The sequence below is a fragment of the Miscanthus floridulus genome, chromosome 15, assembly GCF_019320115.1.
Source record: "Miscanthus floridulus cultivar M001 chromosome 15, ASM1932011v1, whole genome shotgun sequence".
Lineage (NCBI taxonomy): Eukaryota > Viridiplantae > Streptophyta > Magnoliopsida > Poales > Poaceae > Miscanthus > Miscanthus floridulus.
In genome coordinates this window covers 84,068,242-84,090,420 of record NC_089594.1, presented here as the reverse complement: position 1 = coordinate 84,090,420, position 22,179 = coordinate 84,068,242, and the positions used below count along the sequence as shown (strand labels likewise).

The 22,179-nt window shown below is 46.8% G+C and overlaps 1 protein-coding gene across 1 annotated transcript; it reads left to right on the top strand.

Moving 5' to 3' along the window:
- The first annotated feature begins 18,816 nt into the window (after positions 1-18,816).
- LOC136509623 (uncharacterized) lies at positions 18,817-19,753 on the top strand. The gene has a single exon (XM_066504364.1). It carries the CDS (start codon positions 19,065-19,067, stop codon positions 19,545-19,547), a length of 483 nt encoding a protein of 160 aa, XP_066360461.1. The 5' UTR covers positions 18,817-19,064; the 3' UTR covers positions 19,548-19,753.
- Positions 19,754-22,179: the final 2,426 nt, after the last annotated feature.

Sequence of the window (22,179 nt, the reverse complement as noted above, 5' to 3'; positions counted from 1 at the left end):
CCGAGAATTTGGCCCGGCCTGCCTCTCTTCCACGCGCGCTGCCCGCACCTAGGCCGCAACCTGGGCCTAGGCCGGCAAAGCCATGCGCCCGCCTAGGCCGCGAGTCAGCCCGATCTATCTCATTCGCTCATCTGCATCGGACGGCTGCGCGCGCACATCAGACGAACAAAATGGCGACGGCAGCGGCCCCCCGAACCCTAGCGGCCATTCGGCCTTCTCCTTCTCTCTCACACTCTCTCAGCCGCAGCGAGTGCACCGAGCGAGCGAAGCAGTGACCGAGCAGACGACTCGGCGTCGTCACCGGCCCCCTTGCCGGCGAGCGCACTCCCTAGCGGGTGAGCATGCCACCGTCGAGCGGCCTGGCTACGGCGCCCTTTTGGCCAAAGCCCGGCGAGCAGCGCCCCCGGCTCGGCCTTCTTTTCCCTGCGCGCTGGCGAGGCAGTAGCGCTGTGCAGCGGCAAGGTAAGCCAAAACGGCTCTTCCTCTTCTCCCTTTCCCCTTCTTTCTTCTTGGATTAACCCGATTTGGGGATGGGATCAAAAATTAGGGTTAGGGTTTCTTTTCTCGATTCGATTCGTTTGATTCGATTCATCTTTTTGATTTGATTTGATTTGATTTCTTTTCTATTTGTACCGATACCGAAATCTACTCAATAGAATCTGGCTAGCTATTTGTAACACCCCGGTGTTACATTGTAATGTTTTGCTAAAACATCGCAGGAGCATCATGTATATGTGCATATGTGTGTAAATTGGAGTATAAATCAATATACGACATTTGAAACGTTTATCCGAAATGGGAAATAAATGTTAAGTTTCATGTCGCTTTATATTGTTTAGTATTCTAAACGGATTTTTATTAAATAAAAATGATGTAGATCGTGTATGTGAACTTTAATAAAATTTGTAGTACGTACTCAGTAGTCGACAATGAAACAGGTAGCTCGGAATGGGAATTCGACGCGAAACCGTTCGAAGTTTAAGTCATTTCGTGTAAGTTATAAATGGGTCGACGAAGCCACTTTTGGTAATTTGTAGAAAACCCGTGCACGTCATCTGCTTCGGACAAGCCATCACTGACCATGGTCACCACTGTGCCTTGGTTGCCTGCCACCGCACGCAAGCACACTGCGCACGAGTCCTATCAGCTCTACACTCGCATGGGTCGACCGCGTGGACAGTCGCCTGGGCACGTCTCAATGTTTCCCGTCGTCATGTGCACGCGTACCTTGCGTTAATGACCGTGGATGTGCCAACGCCACTGTCTCCGCTGTCGCCATGACCGACGGGACCTCTCGTTTTAAATTCGCCATGACCGTAGCGCGTTAATGAAATTCGTCGCGTCCGTGGCTCCGCGAGACAGCCAGCAGCTTGATTGACACCACCTTGCCCATTGTAGCACCTCACTGTGCTTCAATTTTGGAAGCATAGCTCCGCCTACTCCATAAGAACGAGGTGAACTGCGCCGTCGTCCATCCACTAAACCAGAGCATACTAGTTCAATTCACCGCTCTGCTAGCTTCTCCTTCAGCTGTGTATCGTACTGCCCACTTCATTCAAAGCTCCACCGCCGTTTTGCATCTTCTTCGTGGCCGGCGGAAGATCGCCCGAGCAGAGCAAGCTTACAGCAGCCGGCGGTGCGTTACTGCTCATCTTAGCTTGCTGACATCATCATGACGTCACCCCTACGTCACACGTGTTTGTGGCCGCTTTTTATGTAGGAAAATAAAGCCGTAATACGTTGAAATACGCCTCTGGGGGCCACTGCCGCTGGCTGGGCCGCGCTGTTCGCACCCGCGGCCTGCCTGCGTCTGGCCTGCTAGCCGCTGCTCGCTATCGCGGTTCTTCTTGGCCGCGCTGGCCGCTGGGCCACCCCCGCGCTGCCGCGCGCCTGCGCCCCGCCTCTCCGGGCCACTGCCGCTACCGCGCGCGCCGTGCGCTCCACCGTGGGCCGGCCTGCCGAGCGCGCTCGGCCCGCTGCAGCTGCTGCCGCGCCCGCGTGCCCGTCTCGCTCGCGCCTGCCGCATCGCGCGCGCATCTGCGCGTTGCTGGGCCTGCGCTCGCGCCCACTGCTCAGCCCGCTGCCGCGCTGGGCCTACACCGCGTCCATGCCTGCCGCGCTGGGCCGCGCCCGCCTGCTGGGCTGTGTCGGACCGTGTGGGCCGCGAGTGGGGTTTCATTTTGTTATTTCCAGCGAATTTGTTACTGCTTATTCAATTTAGTTTCAAGCTAAACTTCGATAATTAGTAGTAAATTGCATGGTTGTCCAAAAATAGTGAAACCAGGTTCGTTAGATTCGCAAAAATACAATCTACTTATTAGTACAGTTAGATTGCAGTTAGCTATTATGATGATAGGTTCATAAATTTTAATTAGCAAGCTTAGCATTATATAGATTAATAATTGTAGGAATTATTGTGGCAAATCGATAATAGTTTTATCTTTGAAAATTTTACAGTAGGTTCACTAGGATATCGTGTACTTGCTGTAAATTTTATAGCCTTAGAACGAGTTGTTAGATAGAGTAGCTATTGCCTTTGCTTTATCGTATATAGCGTAAACTAGCATTAGGGGTAAGAATAGCTGTAGTTGCTATAACAATAATGATACTTTGAAATGGTTATCGGTGACAATAGCTAGCCTAGTACCGTGGTCGATATCCATAGCTTAGTAGCTAAATCAATGTACTTTTATTTTAAGAGCTGCTGTTGTTATATTCCTAAGCATTGCATCATCATTTCATGCATGTAGATCACGAGTTGGTAGACTTTGTGCCCGTCGTCGAGCCGGAGTACGACGAGGTGATCGAGGAGTACGAGGAGGAGATCTTCGCACAGGAGGAAGCCCAGGAGCCTGTTGGTGCTGACTTTGCTGACCCGGCACCTGCTCAAGGCAAGCCCCGGTGCATAACCCCTATTTTTAAATGATCACTGAATATATTTATATGATATGCATTTACGTTACAGGCATTTTATGGAAACTACATGCATAGATATATCCACCATGAGTCCTACTAGTGCAGGTCGAGTAGCTGCTATGCTCAGGATGTCGGTAGCGTGAGTAACCTGCCAATACTCGCAAATAGGTGATTACACTATGATATCATGATGAAATAATGGAAAGGAAAAATGGTGACCGGACAGGGATGTGGATTTGGTACTGGTGGGTGTGAGGGGTTGTGTCCTGCGGCCAACAGGGCATAGCTCGGTTACACTTTTTTCCTGTCTGTGTCGATTAAGGACCAGTCGTTGCATATGACTCTAGGCAAGTCACAGACTATTGTCCCGAGCACATACTTGGGTATGGGCACAGGGAAGACTTGCTGCTCTCTTGTCGCGGATCCGGCTCTTTCCGGACCGACTGATGGGAAGAGGAGGTGGTGGAGGTCCTTGCGCCGCACTGAGTCCGGGATTCAGAGGCGGGGGCTTGGAGTCCAAGTTTGGATGGGGACCTAGACACCCGAGACAGGAGAGTGGTGGGCTAGTCCTGCTTGTGCCTGGGGTACAAGCGGGGTGTGTGTCTTCGGGGCACCCAGCTAGGTACATTGATTCGCGAATCGCCGGGTTATCTGGTACGGCTTGTCTGTGGTTTAGCACTGTAGTAAGAACTGTAAGTGAAAAAGAAGAAGGAACAATATCGATTGCTCAACCCTTGCTTGAAAGTAGAACAGGTGCTTATATAGATGGACTAGATGAAAACTTAATCCGGCTGATGATAATAATGTATCAATAAGGACTCACTATTAGTATTGCTTTTTGGCTAAAAGAGAACCAGCAACCATAAAGCCTAGCATATTCCTTGGAGTCGGGAAGGTATTCCCACTGATCGGATAAGTCTTGTGAGTACATTGTGTACTCAGGGTTTATTTACCCCTGTTGCAGGTGATGCTTGAGGAGTTCCTTGTGTGGAGGATCCATCTGGTGGGCTCAGATGGAATCCTCGTTATCTTATCGCTAGATGTTATCTTTTAATATTCCGCTGTTTATCATTCCGCACTCTATATTTGGTATTGTAATAATGTACTTTTCAGAAACTCTAATGTATGAGATGGACTTGTGTTGTAACTCGTTTTCATTATTGGATCCTTGGGGAAAATGTGGATCTTTCGAGCTCTCCCTCTAGGTGTGCCCGACGGATACCGCTCGTGGTAGTGGCTTTCGGGGTGCTTAGTGTCTGGTGGAAGACGAGCGCCTCCGTAAGAACGCTATTCCGGGTGGTTCTGCCACAGTTGGTACCAGAGCCAATAATGGTCATGAGTTCCTCACTATTTTACAAAACTAAAAGTTTGACCAACAAAAGTTTTACAAAAAGTAGGATGCGATTAAGTTAAGTTATATAAGTATAAGCCCTAGCTATAGTGGTGTATCTAGGATAGCGGCACTGGTTTTATCTAATCAGTTTTCTGTAGGTACACTGACTTACGTTGCATAAGAAATTGCTTAGTATACGGAAAGTGAGTGGGCGATGTGCCAAAAATGTTACGAACGCCGCTATATTCCAGCTTGAGTGAACGTATAGGTCGAAGCATGCATCATATAGTAGCATCTTACTTGATCTAGGAATCCCCCTTCACGTATAATGAAAGTAGTAAATTGGTAGAACTAACTTAATGAATGCTTAAATAAATGTGCTGCCATTTCTTTAATCTCTGGATCCTATCAGGAAGGTGTCCTAATGGTTGGTTCGTCTCTCTTACAGATGAATCTGAGGTCCGGACGTGGGAGCACTAGTTCGGGAGCGGCCAACGAGGGCCATGGTGACAGTACTCGGGCTTTTGAGCGTGACTGATGAGGGAGCTCGGGAGGTTTCCACCTTTGGTTCCTCATCCTTTCCCGCCGCCGCCACCGCCTCCGCCGTTGTCCACCGCGGAGGTCATGGTGGAGTTGTTGGCTGCTCGTCAGGAGTCAGCCGCTGCTCGCCAGGAGACAGCTCGTGCCATGGAGATTATGGCACAGGCCATCGCGGGTCTCGCTCGTGGAGGCCCCGGAGGCAATGGTGGGAATGGGGGTGGTGCTCGCCGTCCTGAGGGATAGTCCTCTTACCAGGACTTCCTCAAGACCCACCCACCCACGTTCACGCTGTCGGATGATCCTTTGGAGGCGAAGCACTGGCATCGCACACTAGAGCAGAAGTTTCGGCTGCTTGGAGTGGCCAACGAGCAGAAGGTGCACTTTGTGTCCTAGCAGCTTTTGGGGTCCGCAGGTGCCTGATAGGAGACTTTCCAGGCCACGGAGCTACCGGATCACCCAGCAACGTGGCAGGAGTTCTCCACCGCCTTCCGCGAGTTCTTCATACCTGCTGGTGTTATCCACCAGAAGGTGACCGAGTTCCTGGAGCTGCGTCAGGGGAGTAGGACGGTAATGGAGTATGTGACCCAGTTTAACCACTTGGCTCAGTATGCTAGTAGTCAGGTGGACACGGATGACAAGAAGAAGGATCGCTTCTTTGCGGTCTCACTCCTGCTCTTCAGGAGAAACTGTACCTGGGGAACTATCAGACCTTTGGGGCTCTGATGAACGCCGCCATTGCTCTTGAGGGTTTTCAGCGGGCATCTCAGGCGGATTGGAAGCGGAGGAGGGTGGCAGCTGGATCCTCCAGCCACCCTCATACTCAGAAGGTGCAAATGGTTAGGCGGGGGCCCTATCAACCATCCGGTGGGCCTCCGTTCTGGTCACCCCAGCAGACATCACATACTTCTGCTACTCAGTACAAGGCACCTCAGCAGCAGGTGCAGCCCCAGCAGACTCAGGGACAGCAGGTCCCACCTCGTCAGGGATTCGGGAACAAGCCTGGTGCTTGTTTCAAGTGTGGCAAGGAGGGCCACTATGCCAGGGAGTGTCCTCAGCAGCAGACAGCTCAGCCGTCTCAGCCATCTGCAAATTCCAGGCTGATTAAGAGGACTTTTATCAAGAGGAAGGTGCCCAGCAGATCTGGTCAAGTGCACTTCACGGATGCTCAGCAGGTTGTGCATCAGGAAATAGTTATGGCTGGTATGTTTACCATCGAATCCCATCCAGCTTTGGTGTTGTTTGATTCTGGTGCATCGCATTCCTTTATGAGCATGGGGTTTGTAGAGCGGCACAACTTATCACTTGTGGCTATACCGTATGCCTATAAGATCCGTACTGCGGGTTCTCAGATGTTCATCAATACCCGCACAGGATACAGTAAGTTTGGTATTAGCCACCCACACTTACCGTCTACAAGTTCATGATAATGCCTGGGCAAGGCATTGATGTTATTCTTGGAATGAACTAGGTTGCGGGCGTATGGGGTAGTATTGGATATGAAGAGAAGAAGTGTAGAGTTACGGCTTCCGTCTTCTGAGGATAGGATGTCTCTCATCATACCCTCAGAACCGGTCTTACCTGTTGCTGCCCATGCTGAAGCCGTTCCTGATCTTACCTCCATTCCAGTAGTATGTGAGTTCCTCAGATGTGTTCCCTGAAGATCTTCCTGGGATTGCCACCGGACCGTGAGGTAGAATTCTCCATTGAGCTTGAGCCTGGTACTGCTCCTATCTCTAGGCGTCCGTACCAGCATGGCTCCGAGAGAACTGGCAGAAATGAAGAAACAACTGGAGGAGTTGATGGACAAGGGTTTCATCCGCCCAAGTTCTTCACCTTGGGGTTGCCCTGCAATTTTCGTGAAGAAGAAGGATGGTACTCTGCGGATGTGTGTGGATTACCGCCCTCTCAATGCGGTAACAGTTAAGAACAAGTATCCCTTGCCCCGCATAGATACTTTGTTTGATCAGTTAGCTGGTGCCATGGTGTTCTCGAAGATAGATCTTCCGATCGGGCCTACCATCAGATCAAGATCAGGCCACAGGATATACCAAGGACAGCTTTCTCTACTAGGTATGGGTTGTATGAGTACCTAGTGATGTCTTTCGGTCTCACCAATGCCCCAGCTTTCTTCATGTACCTGATGAACTCAGTTTTCATGTCGGAGCTGGAGTGTAGTTTTCATTGATGACATCTTAATCTATTCCAAGAATGAGGAAGAGCATGCCCGTCACCTCCGGATAATACTGACTTCGGCTAAGGGAGCACCAGCTGTATGCTAAGTTCAGCAAGTGCGAGTTTTGGTTAGATCGAGTGCAGTTTTTGGGACATGTGTTGACACCTGAAGGTATTTCTGTAGATCCCAGCAAGGTGCAAGATGTATTAGATTGGAAGTCTCCTAGGTCTGTACACCAGATCCGTCAGTTCCTTGGGCTAGCTGGATACTATCGATGTTTCATCCCTGATTTCTCCAAGATAGCCTAGCCCATGACTAAGCTGCTCCAGAAAGAAGCTAAGTTTGTTTGGAGTCCAGCTTGTGAAGAAGCTTTTCAGTCCTGAAGACTTTTCTGACCACTGCTCCTGTATTGGCTCAACCTGATATTGAGAGGCCCTTTGATGTTTACTATGATGCCTCGAAGACGGGTTTGGGGTGTGTGCTTATGCAAGAGGGGCGTGTGATAGCTTATGCTTCGCGCCAACTGAAGAAGCACGAGGTGAACTACCCTACCCATGATTTAGAGCTAGCTGCTGTAGTTCACTCTCTGAAGATTTGGAGGCATTATTTGTTGGGCAACAAAGTGCACATCTTCACTAACCACAAGAGCCTTAAGTATATTTTCACTCAGTCTGAGTTGAACATGAGACAGAGGAGGTGGTTAGAGTTGATCAAGGACTATAATTTAGAAGTCCACTACCATCCAGGAAAAGCCAATGTGGTAGCTGATGCCTTAAGTCGTAAGTCGCATCAGGTTGAGGAAATACCCTTGTCACTTCACCACACAGAGGTGCTAGCTCATATTGCATTGACATTCAGAATTGCTGGAGCAAATTATTCAGGAGCAGAAGGAAGACCCCGAAGAGATTCCTCACATCAAGAAGTTGCTAGCTGAAGGACGTGGACCTCATTTTAGCATTGATGAGATGGGAGTCGTGAGATACAAGAATAGATTGGTGGTTCCGTCTAATGAGGAGCTGAAGAGGAAGATTCTAAAAGAAGCCCATCATTCCAAGCTGTCTATCCACCCTAGGTAGCAACAAGATGTACCATGATCTACGTCAACTGTACCTGGTGGTCTTACATGAAGCAAGATATCACCTAGTTTGTTGCAGAGTGTGACACTTGTGGTAGAATCAAGGCAGGATCATATGCGTACTCCTAGATATCTGCAGCCCTTGCCCATTCCTGTTTGGAAATGGGAGGATATTTCCCTGGATTTCATTGTGGGTTTACCCCGCACCTCCTCTGGCTTTGATTCTATTTGGGTCATTGTGGACCGTCTCACCAAGTCTGCTCACTTCCTTCCGGTGGACACTAGATACAATGCAAAGAAGTATGCGGAGTTATACTTTGATCGGATTGTGACCCTACATGGAGTTCCTCTCACCATCATCTCTGATAGAGGGTCAGTTTTTGTCTCTCGTTTCTAGGAGAAACTCCAGGAGTGTTTAGGTACTCGTCTTCTCAGAAGCTCGGCATACCACCCACAGACTGATGGTCAAACTGAAAGGGTGAACCAGGTGCTCGAGGATATGCTGCGGGCTTGTACCATCTCTTTTCCTGAGAAGTGGGATCATTGTTTAAAGCTGGCAGAATTTTCTTATAATAACAGTTATCAAGAGAGTATCCGCATGGCACCATTTGAAGCTTTATATGGACAAAAGTGTAGGACGCCACTAAACTGGGTTGAAGTAGGAGACCGTGGGTACTTCAGGCCTGATTTCATAAAGGAGGCCCGAGAGAAAGTAAATATAATTCGTGAACACTTGAAGGCAGCTCAGAGTCGACAGAAGGCTTACGCAGACAAGCGAAGAAGACCTTTGGAATTTGCAGCTGGAGATTTTGTGTATCTCAAGGTATCTCCTATGAGAGGGGTACATCGGTTTGGTGTCCATGGCAAGTTAGCCCCTCGGTATGTGGGTCCATACAAGGTGTTACAGCAGTGTGGTCCTGTTGCTTATCGTCTCCAACTCCCGGAAATTCTCTCGGCAGTTCACAATGTATTTCACGTCTCGCAACTGAAGAAATGCCTACGAATTCCTAAAGAATCTGTGGAAATAGAAGGACTTCCGCTCCAACCTGATCTGTCTTATGTGGAGCATCCTATAAAAGTCTTGGATGAGAAGGAGAGAGTGACCAGGAACAGGGTGATAAAGTTTTACAAGGTGCAATGGCAAAACCATTCAGAGGACGAAGCCACCTGGGAGCAAGAGAGCTACTTAACAAAGCATTACCCCCATCTCCTCTCTGGGTCGGATAGTTAGTGTTGCACCAAATATATTTCCCTGTCTCTTTCTCACACTAGGCACATAAATCTCGGGTCGAGATTTTCTTTTAGGGGGGAAGATTTGTAACACCCCGGTGTTACATTGTAATGTTTTGCTAAAACATCGTAGGAGCATCATGTATATGTGCATATGTGTGTAAATTGGAGTATAAATCAATATACGACATTTGAAACGTTTATCCGAAATGGGAAATAAATGTTAAGTTTCATGTCGCTTTATATTGTTTAGTATTCTAAACGGATTTTTATTAAATAAAAATGATGTAGATCGTGTATGTGAACTTTAATAAAATTTGTAGTACGTACTCAGTAGTCGACAATGAAACAGGTAGCTCGGAATGGGAATTCGACGCGAAACCGTTCGAAGTTTAAGTCATTTCGCGTAAGTTATAAATGGGTCGACGAAGCCACTTTTGGTAATTTGTAGAATACCCGTGCACGTCATCTGCTTCGGACAAGCCATCACTGACCATGGTCACCACTGTGCCTTGGTTGCCTGCCACCGCACGCAAGCACACTGCGCACGAGTCCTATCAGCTCTGCACTCGCGTGGGTCGACCGCGCGGACAGTCGCCTGGGCACGTCTCAATGTTTCCCGTCGTCATGTGCACGCGTACCTTGCGTTAATGACCGTGGATGTGCCAACGCCACTGTCTCCGCTGTCGCCATGACCGACGGGACCTCTCGTTTTAAATTCGTCCATGACCGTAGCGCGTTAATGAAATTCGTCGCGTCCGTGGCTCCGCGAGACTAGCCAGCAGCTTGATTGACACCACCTTGCCCATTGTAGCACCTCACTGTGCTTCAATTTTGGAAGCACAGCTCCGCCTGCTCCATAAGAACGAGGTGAACTGCGCCGTCGTCCATCCACTGAACCAGAGCATACCAGTTCAATTCACCGCTCTGCTAGCTTCTCCTTCAGCTGTGTATCGCACTGCCCACTTCATTCAAAGCTCCATCCGCTGTTTTGCATCTTCTTCGTGGCCAGCGGAAGATCGCCCGAGCAGAGCAAGCTTACAGCAGCCGGCGGTGCGTTACTGTTCATCTTAGCTTGCTGACATCATCATGACGTCACCCCTACGTCACACGTGTTTGTGGCCGCTTTTCATGTAGGAAAATAAAGCCGTAATACGTTGAAATACGCCTCTGGGGGCCACTGCCGCTGGCTGGGCCGCGCTGCTCGCACCCGCGGCCTGCCTACGTCTGGCCTGCTAGCCGCTGCTGCTACGCGTCGCTGGGCCGCACTGGCCGCTGGGCCACGCCCGCTGCTGCCACGCTGGGCCGCGCTGCCGCGCGCCTGCGCCCCGCCGCGCTGGCCACTGCTGGCCACTGCCGCTACCGCGCCCGCGTGCCGCGCCCCCGCCGTGGGCCGGCCTGTCGAGCGCGCTCGGCCCGCTGCAGCTGCTGCCGCGCCCGCGTGCCCGCTCGCTCGCGCCTGCCGCGTCGCGCGCGTCTGCGCGTTGCTGGGCCTGCGCTCGCGCCCGCTGCTCGGCCCGCTGCCGCGCTGGGCCTGCGCCGCGTCCATGCCTACCGCGCTGGGCCACGCCCGCCTGCTGGGCTGTGTCGGACCGTGTGGGCCGCGAGTGGGGTTTCGTTTTGTTATTTCCAGCGAATTTGTTACTGCTTATTCAATTTAGTTTCAAGCTAAACTTCGATAATTAGTAGTAAATTGCATGGTTGTCCAAAAATAGTGAAACCAGGTTCGTTAGATTCGCAAAAATATAATCTACTTATTAGTACAGTTAGATTGCAGTTAGCTATTATGATGATAGGTTCATAAATTTTAATTAGCAAGCTTAGCATTATATAGATTAATAATTGTAGGAATTATTGTGGCAAATCGGTAATAGTTTTATCTTTGAAAATTTTACAGTAGGTTCACTAGGATATCGTGTACTTGCTGTAAATTTTATAGCCTTTAGAACGAGTTGTTAGATAGAGTAGCTATTGCCTTTGCTTTATCGTATATAGCGTAAACTAGCATTAGGGGTAAGAATAGCTGTAGTTGCTATAACAATAATGATACTTCGAAATGGTTATCGGTGACAATAGGTAGCCTAGTACCGTGGTCGATATCCATAGCTTAGTAGCTAAATCAATGTACTTTTATTTTAAGAGCTGCTGTTGTTATATTCCTAAGCATTGCATCATCATTTTATGCATGTAGATCACGAGTTGGTAGACTTCGTGCCCGTCGTCGAGCCGGAGTACGACGAGGTGATCGAGGAGTACGAGGAGGAGATCTTCGCACAGGAGGAAGCCCAGGAGCCTGTTGGTGCTGACTTTGCTGACCCGGCACCTGCTCAAGGCAAGCCCCGGTGCATAACCCCTATTTTTAAATGATCACTGAATATATTTATATGATATGCATTTACGTTACTGGCATTTTATGAAACTACATGCATAGATATATCCACCATGAGTCCTACTAGTGTAGGTCGAGTAACTGCTATGCTCAGGATGTCGGTAGCGTGAGTAACCTGCCGTTACTCGCAAATCGGTGATTACACTATGATATCATGATGAAATAATGGAAAGGAAAAATGGTGACCGGACAGGAATGTGGATTTGGTACTGGTGGGTGTGAGGGGTTGTGTCCTACGGCCAACAGGGCATAGCTCGGTTACACTTTTTTCCTGTCTGTGTCGATTAAGGACCGGTCGTTGCATATGACTCTAGGCAAGTCACAGACTATTGTCCCGAGCTCATACTTGGGTATGGGCACAGGGAAGACTTGCTGCTCTCTTGTCGCGGATCCGGCTCTTTCTGGACCGACTGATGGGAAGAGGAGGTGGTGGAGGTCCTTGCGCCGCACTGAGTCCGGGATTCAGAGGCGGGGGCTTGGAGTCCAAGTTTGGACGGGGACCTGGACACCCGGGACAGGAGAGTGGTGGGCTAGTCCTGCTTGTGCCTGGGGTACAAGCGGGGCGTGTGTCTTCGGGGCACCCAGCTAGGTACATTGATTCGCGAATCGCCGGGTTATCCGGTACGGCTTGTCTGCGGTTTAGCACCGTAGTAAGAACTGGAAGTGAAAAAGGAGAAGGAACAATATCGATAGCTCAACCCTTGCTTGAAAGTAGAACAGGTGCTTATATAGATGGACTAGATGAAAACTTAATCCGGCTGATGATAATAATGTATCAATAAGGACTCACTATTAGTATTGCTTTTTGGCTAAAAGAGAACCAGCAACCATAAAGCCTAGCATATTCCTTGGAGTCGGGAAGGTATTCCCACTGATCGGATAAGTCTTGCGAATACATTGTGTACTCAGGGTTTATTTACCCCTATTGCAGGTGATGCTTGAGGAGTTCCTTGTGTGGAGGATCCATCTGGTGGGCTCAGACGGAATCCTCGTTATCTTATCGCTAGATGTTATCTTTTAATATTCCGCTGTTTATCATTCCGCACTCTATATTTGGTATTGTAATAATGTACTTTTCAGAAACTCTAATGTATGAGATGGACTTGTGTTGTAACTCATTTTCATTATTGGATCCTTGGGGAAAAATATGGATCTTTCGGGCTCTCCCTCTAGGTGTGCCCGACGGATACCGCTCGTGGTAGTGGCTTTCGGGGTGCTTAGTGTCTGGTGGAAGACGAGCGCCTCCATAAGAACGCTATTCCGGGTGGTTCTGCCACACTATTCCCCTTTCCCGTCGCAAGTTAGGGTTAGGGTTTGACTCACTGGAGTCACTATTCATCTTCCTCGACGAGTTAGGGTACTGTTCTTGTTCCCCGATGGGTTAGGGTTCGGATGAACCTCTATTCTTTTCTTAGATCCAAACGGATCTAAACTGTTAAGCTAGATATATACCTAAACGAGTCTCTAATGCCATTGTTGAACTTATAGGACCACTAGCATCATAGATCTAGCCGGGTACTCGCTATTGAATAGAATCATGAATCCTAGAACACGTTCTAGATTGAGAGACAGAGACACAGAGAGGATAGATGAGGGCTAACGAACCTAACACCGCGGATGGGGATGATCCAGAGGTCGCCATCGGGTTCGTTGGTGAAGTCTGCGCACGGGCAGCGACGTTCGGGGAAGAGGTTGATGAAGTCGTCGACGTTGGTGGAGCGGGGGGGGGGGGGGGCGTGGCTGGTGGCTTCCCATCACTGGCTGTGCCCCTCTCTAGATCGGGTTAGAGTTTAGGTGTCGGTGGGGAGCTCGGCTCAGGTCAACCTCGTGATAAGAGCCGCCCGCCCCGACCTCTTTTTATAGCGCAGTGTGACAGGGGCCTTCCAACCATGGTGGGCTGGACGCCCCCGATGAGGACGCGAATCAAAGGCCCAACTAGGCTGTTGGGTCCAGTTAGGATTAGAGATCAATCTAACACTTCCCTCTGTGTCGTGCCATTTGAGTTAGAGCTGCGTGTTCAGGCAAATAATCCCAAGACGAATTGGAACAAGTAGCGTATTCGTGGTTCATCACTCTCTTCCAGGCTTGTATGAGTTAGACCAACTAGTCTAGGCTCGTGGAAGTCCAATCCCAATACCAATTAGAACGCGTGACGTGATCATTAGGTAATATAAGTCTCTAGGCCTAGCTCATATGCCCATACAGTCAAAAAAACATGTGCGGTACAGAGTTCGATTCTAAGTTAAAAATTGGCAGGCATGAGTGACACGATGGTTGTATAAATCTCTGAGTTGTAAGTTGTCCAAGTGACTACGCAACAATAAGTTGTGTGTCTCGTTGCAACAAACTTTCTTCCTTCTCCGGCGTCACCTCGCTCCTTAAGGAGATGCTTCTGTCGGCGCAATGGTTAATGGTTTGGTTTGCCAGCTTCTGTAGCCACTTTGGAGTTGGGAGGATGCTGAAGACCTAAAGCAACAATTTCCTCATGCATCTAAGGTCAGCCCAACCCAGGCCATTATTTTGTCCGATAACTCTCAACAAAACAGCGAGGCAAAGGCATATGACAGCCCAACCCAGGCCATTATTTGGGTGCTACCAATCTAAGGTCGATATTTATCACACAAAAAAAATCTAAGGCCACCATATCTTCTAGCCCATGTGAAAAACTAAAAGCCCAATCGACACTTGCAATTGGACCGAAGGCCCAGATCGGCAAGATTCACGTAGTACCAATTTTTGAAGTATATATATATAGCGAATTAACGAGTAATAGGCATGACCAGGAATGGTTTATTTGTTTATTTCATTGGATCTGCAATTCTTCAGCATGTCTTCTAGAAATTAGATGTGAGGTAAATTTCATTATTCTTTTTATTTCATTAATTATGTAGCAAAGCCAAAGTTTATTCTGGAATGTATATTTTGTATATATAGTAAATTTTGCTTCTTCTGTCTATGTCATACTAATTTAGAAAACTTGGGCTTTGCTAAATAGTTAATGGCATAAACAGAATACTATATATAGTAAATTTTGATTATTCTGTTTATGTCATACTAATAATATAGTAAATTTTGGCTTCTGTTTATTCTAAATTACTAATTTTTGTTTATTCTGTTTATGTCATACGGCCCAGGTGGAGGCCTGGGGTGTAGGAGACGTACGTCTGCGCATGTTGAACGAGAACCGTCAGTACTGTTTTTGTCATTAATTTATGTGAAAGTATGCTTTGGCTTTGCTGCATTTTCAAATTTTAGGGCCCCATTATGTGCTTCAGCTTCACCTGGTGAGCAGGGGCCACAAATTCCGAGGTACGGCCAAGTGATTATGCAATGATAGTGTTGAGCTGGTGTGATCTAATCAGGACGCTTTGAATGCCTGAGTCCATCCAAAAAATGGCTATGCTCACATGCATGCAGAGAAGTGTTCTCATGCTGCCATTGTTGCTCGGTCGGATGGTTCAGCAATCAGCAGCCGGTAGCTAGCTACAAAACAATTCCCTTTCCTTTCCTTTCCTTTCCTTAAAACAAATCAGTGGCACAACAGAAATAGGCCTGCTCTTTTGGACCGGCACTGTTTCTTCATGTGCCTGCTCCACTGCTGCTTCAGAATGCTATCTTTTTTCTTTTCAGAAACACAACACGTCACATATTCTGGTATATATCAAATTCAAATTACTGAATTATTAAGTCATCTCTGCAGCTAGGTCTCCTCGTCGCATATCGCAGATGATGAAAAGGAGAGCACAAGTTTGCATCGTTAACTCCAGTCGTTTTGATAAATTACCTACCTGTGGCTGCAAACCAAAACTTACTATGGAAGTTGCTTACAGTGACGGATCTATTGTCATACCCTGCCGTCCAACCCATCATGATAGATAAGTATAATGTCAAAGAATCCTGACGCGTCACCTACCTCCGTAGATATGATTCATGATCCCAAGCCATGCACCGTTGCACACCCGCGCGGTCGTGCCACTTCGCCTGCCTTGCTCGCAAGACTTGCGAGTACGTCGCGATCCTGTCCAAGCTACCAAGGTACCAAGCTTTAGAATACAGAGGTTAATTGTTGTTAATTAGGTATGGATCGGGATTTGGGTAGGAGACGGTACTGAGTTGACTATAGGGCAAGGAGCTGAAACATTTCCGCTGCTATCAATCCGGCAAACATATGCTTGCAAATCTCACAGGTCACGGTTTTGAAATCTTCTTACTTTTCTAAAAACTTGTCTGATTAATTATTTATCATTAGTTTATGTATCAGGGAGACCGCTCGACATCAATACATCATGGATTGATTCCCCAAACATCAAAGATATTCATATCATGTGAGTTTTATAATCATAGCAAATTACATCTAATCATAGCAAATCCGCCACTGATCACTTATATATAATTGGGTGAACAAGTCGAGTCAACGTTCCAAACTCCCTCAAATACCACACATGTGACATGTATTATTATTGTACGATACATATGCATGGCTCATCTCATCAGAGACTACAATTCACAATATACAGTAGTCAGTAGGTCATTTTATCACGTCACCGGAACAGCTAGCCATGTACGACTAGTTTATATGACTAACAAAATGGAATCTATCAGGAGGCATTCCGGTACATCACGGTCATATTATTGAGGCAGGCCTATACCGTTCAAATTTATGGCGGCTGAGTTGAATTCGTCCACGACAATGCTATTTCTTACACACCACATGCATGCTTAATATGCTATATATATATATATATATATATATATATATATATATATATATATATATATATATATATATATATATATATATATATATATATATATATATATAGGGAGAGTATATTCAGTAGCCAGCTACAAAATAAGTTATTCTGTAGCCACCTCCATTTACGATAATTTTATATACTAATTTACGATAATGTCAATACATATTTACGATAGTTGGGTTACTATAACACATGGAGATATTTACCATAACGTTATAGTAAACCACTTAGTAAGGAGTTACTATAATCTCATAAATTAACATAGTAATTATCGTAACTCAAAGTGGCTACAAAATAAATTATTTTGTAGCCAGCTAGAGGGTAGTAGTTCTATATATATATATATATATATATATATATAAAATTGGTGAAGAATTGCAGGTACTACAAGTATTCAATTTGTAAGCGGCAGGTATGGCAGTTTTGTATCTGTCTGTCCATTTGGTGATATAATCCTTGTCGATGCCACTAGCAGCTAGCGGTCAACGTAGCTGGTTTGGCATTTCTTAATGTCCTATCACAGTACCTGAGATGGATTTCCTAACTCCTTGCATTGATAGCTACTGTCTCGGCCTGGGGCTACTGCATGAATGATTATTTGTGTCTGTTCCTATAAACAAAACCTGAACAATGTAAACATAACCAGAATTTGCAGGTTCTCCTGGCGTTTAGCATTCAATATTTAGTATGAGCTTTTTCCTACCAAATGCCTCCTAGAGAGGATTTTCATGTGCTAGGATTATTGGTGTAGTGTTTTTATTACTACTTAAAACACTAAAAGAACCTCACCATTTTGGTAGTGAAAAAATAGAAGGGAAAAAAAACTGTCTTTCAGTACAGTGGTATTCCTGTGTATGTAGAATGATCAATTATTCCATTTCATCAACAGCATCTAAAAAACTACCATGCTATCTAAAGAAAATGTAAATCCAACCCAGATAGCATGTCAACACATGCATATCTTCAGTACGTTTTCTCGTTCAGATAGTAGTAGTTTATAAATGTACCACGAATTGAACAATCCTGGATTCTGAAATCCACAAGACAGTAGTAACTGGTGGGTAACTAGTTGGTGTTCTAGACGATCTGTTTCCTAGGTTTGTCATGCATGTGCGGCAAGAGAATTACGTGTTTTTCAACATTCTCTCTGTGTATCTTACTCCACATTTCGCTCTTTGTCCATTTCTCGTGTGTGTAGAAAGTCACGGTTTGTGCTTTGACTCTTGCCTTGTTACTTCGCGGTAGCCACGAGGGCGCTTCCATGTATACAAACAACCTTCCATTTGTCCCTATATATAAAACACGATATTGAATACGACATTGTAAACATTTTGGGAACTAGTTTTATTCTCCTAAGACTGATGTGTGGATGATGATCAGACATGTTTATTCTACTGTTATCATACAATTTATTTTATTTTCAGGTATGCTAATCAAGTCCTGCCGCCAGTATACTCTTCTCCACAATTTGCATATGTTTGTTGCAATCCCTGAGCCAAAAATATATAATTTATCAAGAAGATACGCAGAAATGGAGAATAAGAAAAGGTTGAGAGAGAATGGTCAAGCCATCACCGTTGAAAGAAAGCCTATCCACCCTAACAAACATGCAATTCCTTGCATTTAATCCCAACCATTATTCCTTGCCCTCTTGTACTCTTTTATGTATATATATACTTCTCTATATACTAGATCCTCATATACTATTACATCATGTGTGTGTATTTCCATAGCATAAGCCTAATCCCGTTATCCTAGGGAAGAAGAGGCAGTAGAACCCATGCATGTCCATGAGAGAGATGACCAAGGTTTTCAATTTCGGTATTATAATTTTTTGAACGGCCCCAAAATTATCAAAATTTGATCGGAATTGTGCCAATTTTTTTTTTGAGAATTTTAAACATGAAGTATGGTTTTCTAAATTATTTAGTTCTAAACTAAAATATTATCATGATTTATGACTACAAATCTATTGAGTAGAAAAATGTGCAATATAAACACAATAGAAAATATGAGTCTAGCGCTATACTCCCTCTGTCCCAAAAAACTTGTTCTGTGATTCGAAATCTCCAGTAACAAGATATGAGTTATTTCTCTCCTCCGCTAATCTGACTAAGAAACCCTAGAACATCAATTTTTCGGGAACAGAGGGAGTACATTAACAATAAAGCACATGTATTAGCGCCATTAAAAAAAATTGGATTTTTCTTTTGGACATCACCAGGATTACTGAATTTCGCCAAAATCTCGAACCCTGCAGATGACCACTAGCCTTCCATGCAACAAGTCCTAGAGACGACTATATAGAGGAGAGCTAATTGACTCCTAACCCGTAACCGCTCGAGCATAAACACCACCATTTCGTCACACGTTTGTCGTGCAGAGAGAAGAGAGAAGGGAAGGGAAGGCATCCATTCGATGCTTGCTTTGCATGACCACCACCATCACTAGTAGATCTAAATGCCAGGGCTCTGCTGCTGATAACCTCCTCTCCGAGCGCCAACCACCGTCTTTTCCTCTCCTCCATCTTCGTCTTCTCAGTCTCACACCAAGAAACACACAGACAACAATCCATCCATATATACAAACAGGACGGCAGGTCGGTGGATTACTGCGTCACAGTCTTTGCGTGCCAACGAGGCGGAGCAACGATGGGGCAGCAGGAGGAATTAGCGGCCGTGCTGAAGCCGCCGGCCGCCGTGGTCTTCTCGTGGGAGCCAGTCGCAGTCACCACCAAGCCGGCCGCCGCGGAAGCCCGCGGGGACACCATCGTCATGCCGCCCGGGAGCCCGACGAAGAAGGCGGCAGCGGCACCGCCGGCGCGCCGGCTCTCGGTGCCGCCGCCGCCAGGCCGGGCCGCGACGAGAAGCCTGTCGTCGAGGGCCGGCGGCCGCGCCGTGCGGCCGGAGGACGACCCGTTCCTGGCCGCGTACCTGGCGTGCACCAAGAGCAGCAGAGGCGGCAGCAGGGACGCCGGTGCCGGTGCCGGTGGCACGCCGGGGGAGGGCAAGCAGGGCCGGAGCCGGTTCACGTGGGCGCGCCTCGGGCTCTCCTGCAAGAGCTCCGCCGACGTCGTCGAGCGGAGCATGGTGAAGGTGGCCAAACGGCCGGAGCTGGATCCTAGAGATGCCTGATCCACCGCCCACCGGCCGCGGCCAGTTCGTCTTCTTTTCTGCTTCTTCTTCTAGTCAGTCTCATGTTCAGTTCTAGCTCTTTTTTTTTCTTTCAGTGTCAAGCTTGAATTAGCGAGGTTTATGAGTGCGTGGTGATGGAATTAAGAATCACTTGTGAATGAATGGAAAAGAACAAAAGATACATATTTGCAATCTCATCTTCCTTTTAATTTGATTAGGCAGCGGCAGGATTATGTGAGTCGCATCAATGTCTGTTATGTGAAAAAAAAAATCTCCTTTTTTTTGGTAATAATAGATAGATGGGTTACCTTCTGACAGCGAACGCATCCGTGTGTCCTCTGACTGAATGCCAACTTGATAAAGACGGACATTGACCGAGACTTTAACCGTTGATCAATGTGTTGTTCTGTTCTGATCATTTTCCCGAATACATGCATATTCGTCCTCCAAATTATTTCTTTATCCGGCAACCCTGCAATGCTGATGCCTGGTAGAAGACGGTGAAATGGTCAGGCAGATGTGATGCCATGCCAGCTTGTAGTTTCAGGTGTTGCGGAATGCTTCACAACTCTGAACTGATAGTTGAGTTCAGTGACAGCGTACCCTGTTTGTTGCAGGGAACTATCAGACTCAGCTTGTGCAATTTGGCTTCTGACCTGTAGCTTCTTCAGTTAGGTGCCAGAGTTCAGATAATTAACTTTGGTGTCATGCATGCTTACTGTCACTGAGCCACCAGGTGATCTTGGTGTGTGGTGTGGCTACCTGAAGTTGCAAGCAGCCATGGCTCGCTCTTGGGATCGAAATGGAACTGACATTGACAAGAGGCATGCATGATGAGTCCAGGACAAAATATGCATGCACGTTGCACGGTGTGACAGTTTAACATTCCTGTTCTCTGACCATCAGTCCAATGGCATGAAGAGAGTTGAGTGAGAGAATGACAGATAAGGCAGGCACAGATTTTTGGATTGCAAGCCACTCCAACTGAACCGATGCCCCGTACTCCAAACGAACTGCACACGTCAGTCAGTGAGAAGAGTGTGAGGGATTTGAGAAATCTGATGAGAAGTCATGGTTTAAGGTAGTAGAGAGATTTGAGATTCAGTTTCCTTGACAAGATTGAGGTTTCAGGTTTAGGATTAGTTGTACCAGTTTTGGAAACCTTGTTGAATTGGGAAGAAGAGGACATCGCTAGAGTAGGTCGATCGGTTAGATCTGGCATCCTACTACAGTCGTGGACAACGACTGTGCACTTGCCATGCCGCGCCACGTTCCTTGTGATCCATTTCCATGGGCCCTGCTTTGCTCCAAATTCCGTGGAAGAGTGGCCCAATACCTGATGGTACTGAGAGTGGCCCAATACTTGATTGCTATGGAGAGCGGCCCATGGTTCATGGATTGCTTCATTATTGTTACCATAAGTTTCAGCTCAAGCTTTAGTCACTGCGTCTCTGGGACGCAGCTACCATTCACCACTGTCAGACAGTCATCTCCACGGGCTCATTACCTTATTACACTTTTTTCTGCTGACAGAAAAGGTACGTAAGTCTCATTGGGCGCTAAATGTTAATATGTCACCATATCGCCTTTATCTGAACCCAACTGCTTCTTCCATGGCATGCTCTGATTGGCACAACACTGGCTTTTGTTCATCTGCTCCAGCTGCTGCTTCGAATGGATCCAGTGGAGTGGACCACTTCCTCTCCATTTTCAAGCATGCAGAGATCAGAGATACGGAGTACAGTAGGATGGTAAACAAAAACAAAAAGACAGTCGTGAACTGACGTGCTGATGCAGATACTGCAAAGATCACCAGTTCGTGATGCGCTGCTAGTTGTGCTGCGGCGATCAAGTCAACTGTTGATTATGCCATAGCCTGGTGCCAGGGTAAAAAAAAAGAGCCTGTCAGTGCATTATCAGACAGTTTCATCGTTTTCAAGTCTGGCAGCGCATCACCAGACAATACTCTAGTAGAAGTACTAGTCCTTTCCTCTCCTGAGATTCCATACAAAGCATGAAGAGGAGGAAAGTTGAGACTCTGAACTGAGGAGGGAGCAGCAGGGCTGCCAAAGCATAATAGTATGGTGAATTGGTGATAGCTTGATAGGATCATCCAGATGTAATGCCCAAAACATAACTCGACCTGTGATCTGCCTTTTGCTGCTACCAGTCGGTGGAGTACATTCACCATTTGTTTAACATAGTAGAGTCATTCACCATACCAAAGTTCAGAGTTCAGACCGAACTCAAGTAACAGCAGCAGCAAAGTGTGGAAAAACTCCAAGGATTCAGGACTAGAGCATGCATTCTAGTAATGCTACAACTCACTATTCTTTTTTTGTTTTTGTTTTTGGAAAAGAAACACTACAGGACAGAAAGAAAAAAGAGTTCCCGTTCTTTCACTTTCTGTACCACCACTTGCTATACTACTTTAGCACAATAAATATACAGGTGGAGCAAAAGTGGCAGTCCAAACTTCCAATGATTTCGCTTGACCAATTTTCACTCCATGTCCCAAAGGCAGGTGGGCCCCCAACTGTCAGTGCACGATGACTAGTTGCAAATTTCTTTTTTTTTCGTTTTAAAAAAAACACTAACCGCAAACTCTGAAAGATAGCAACCATATGAACTG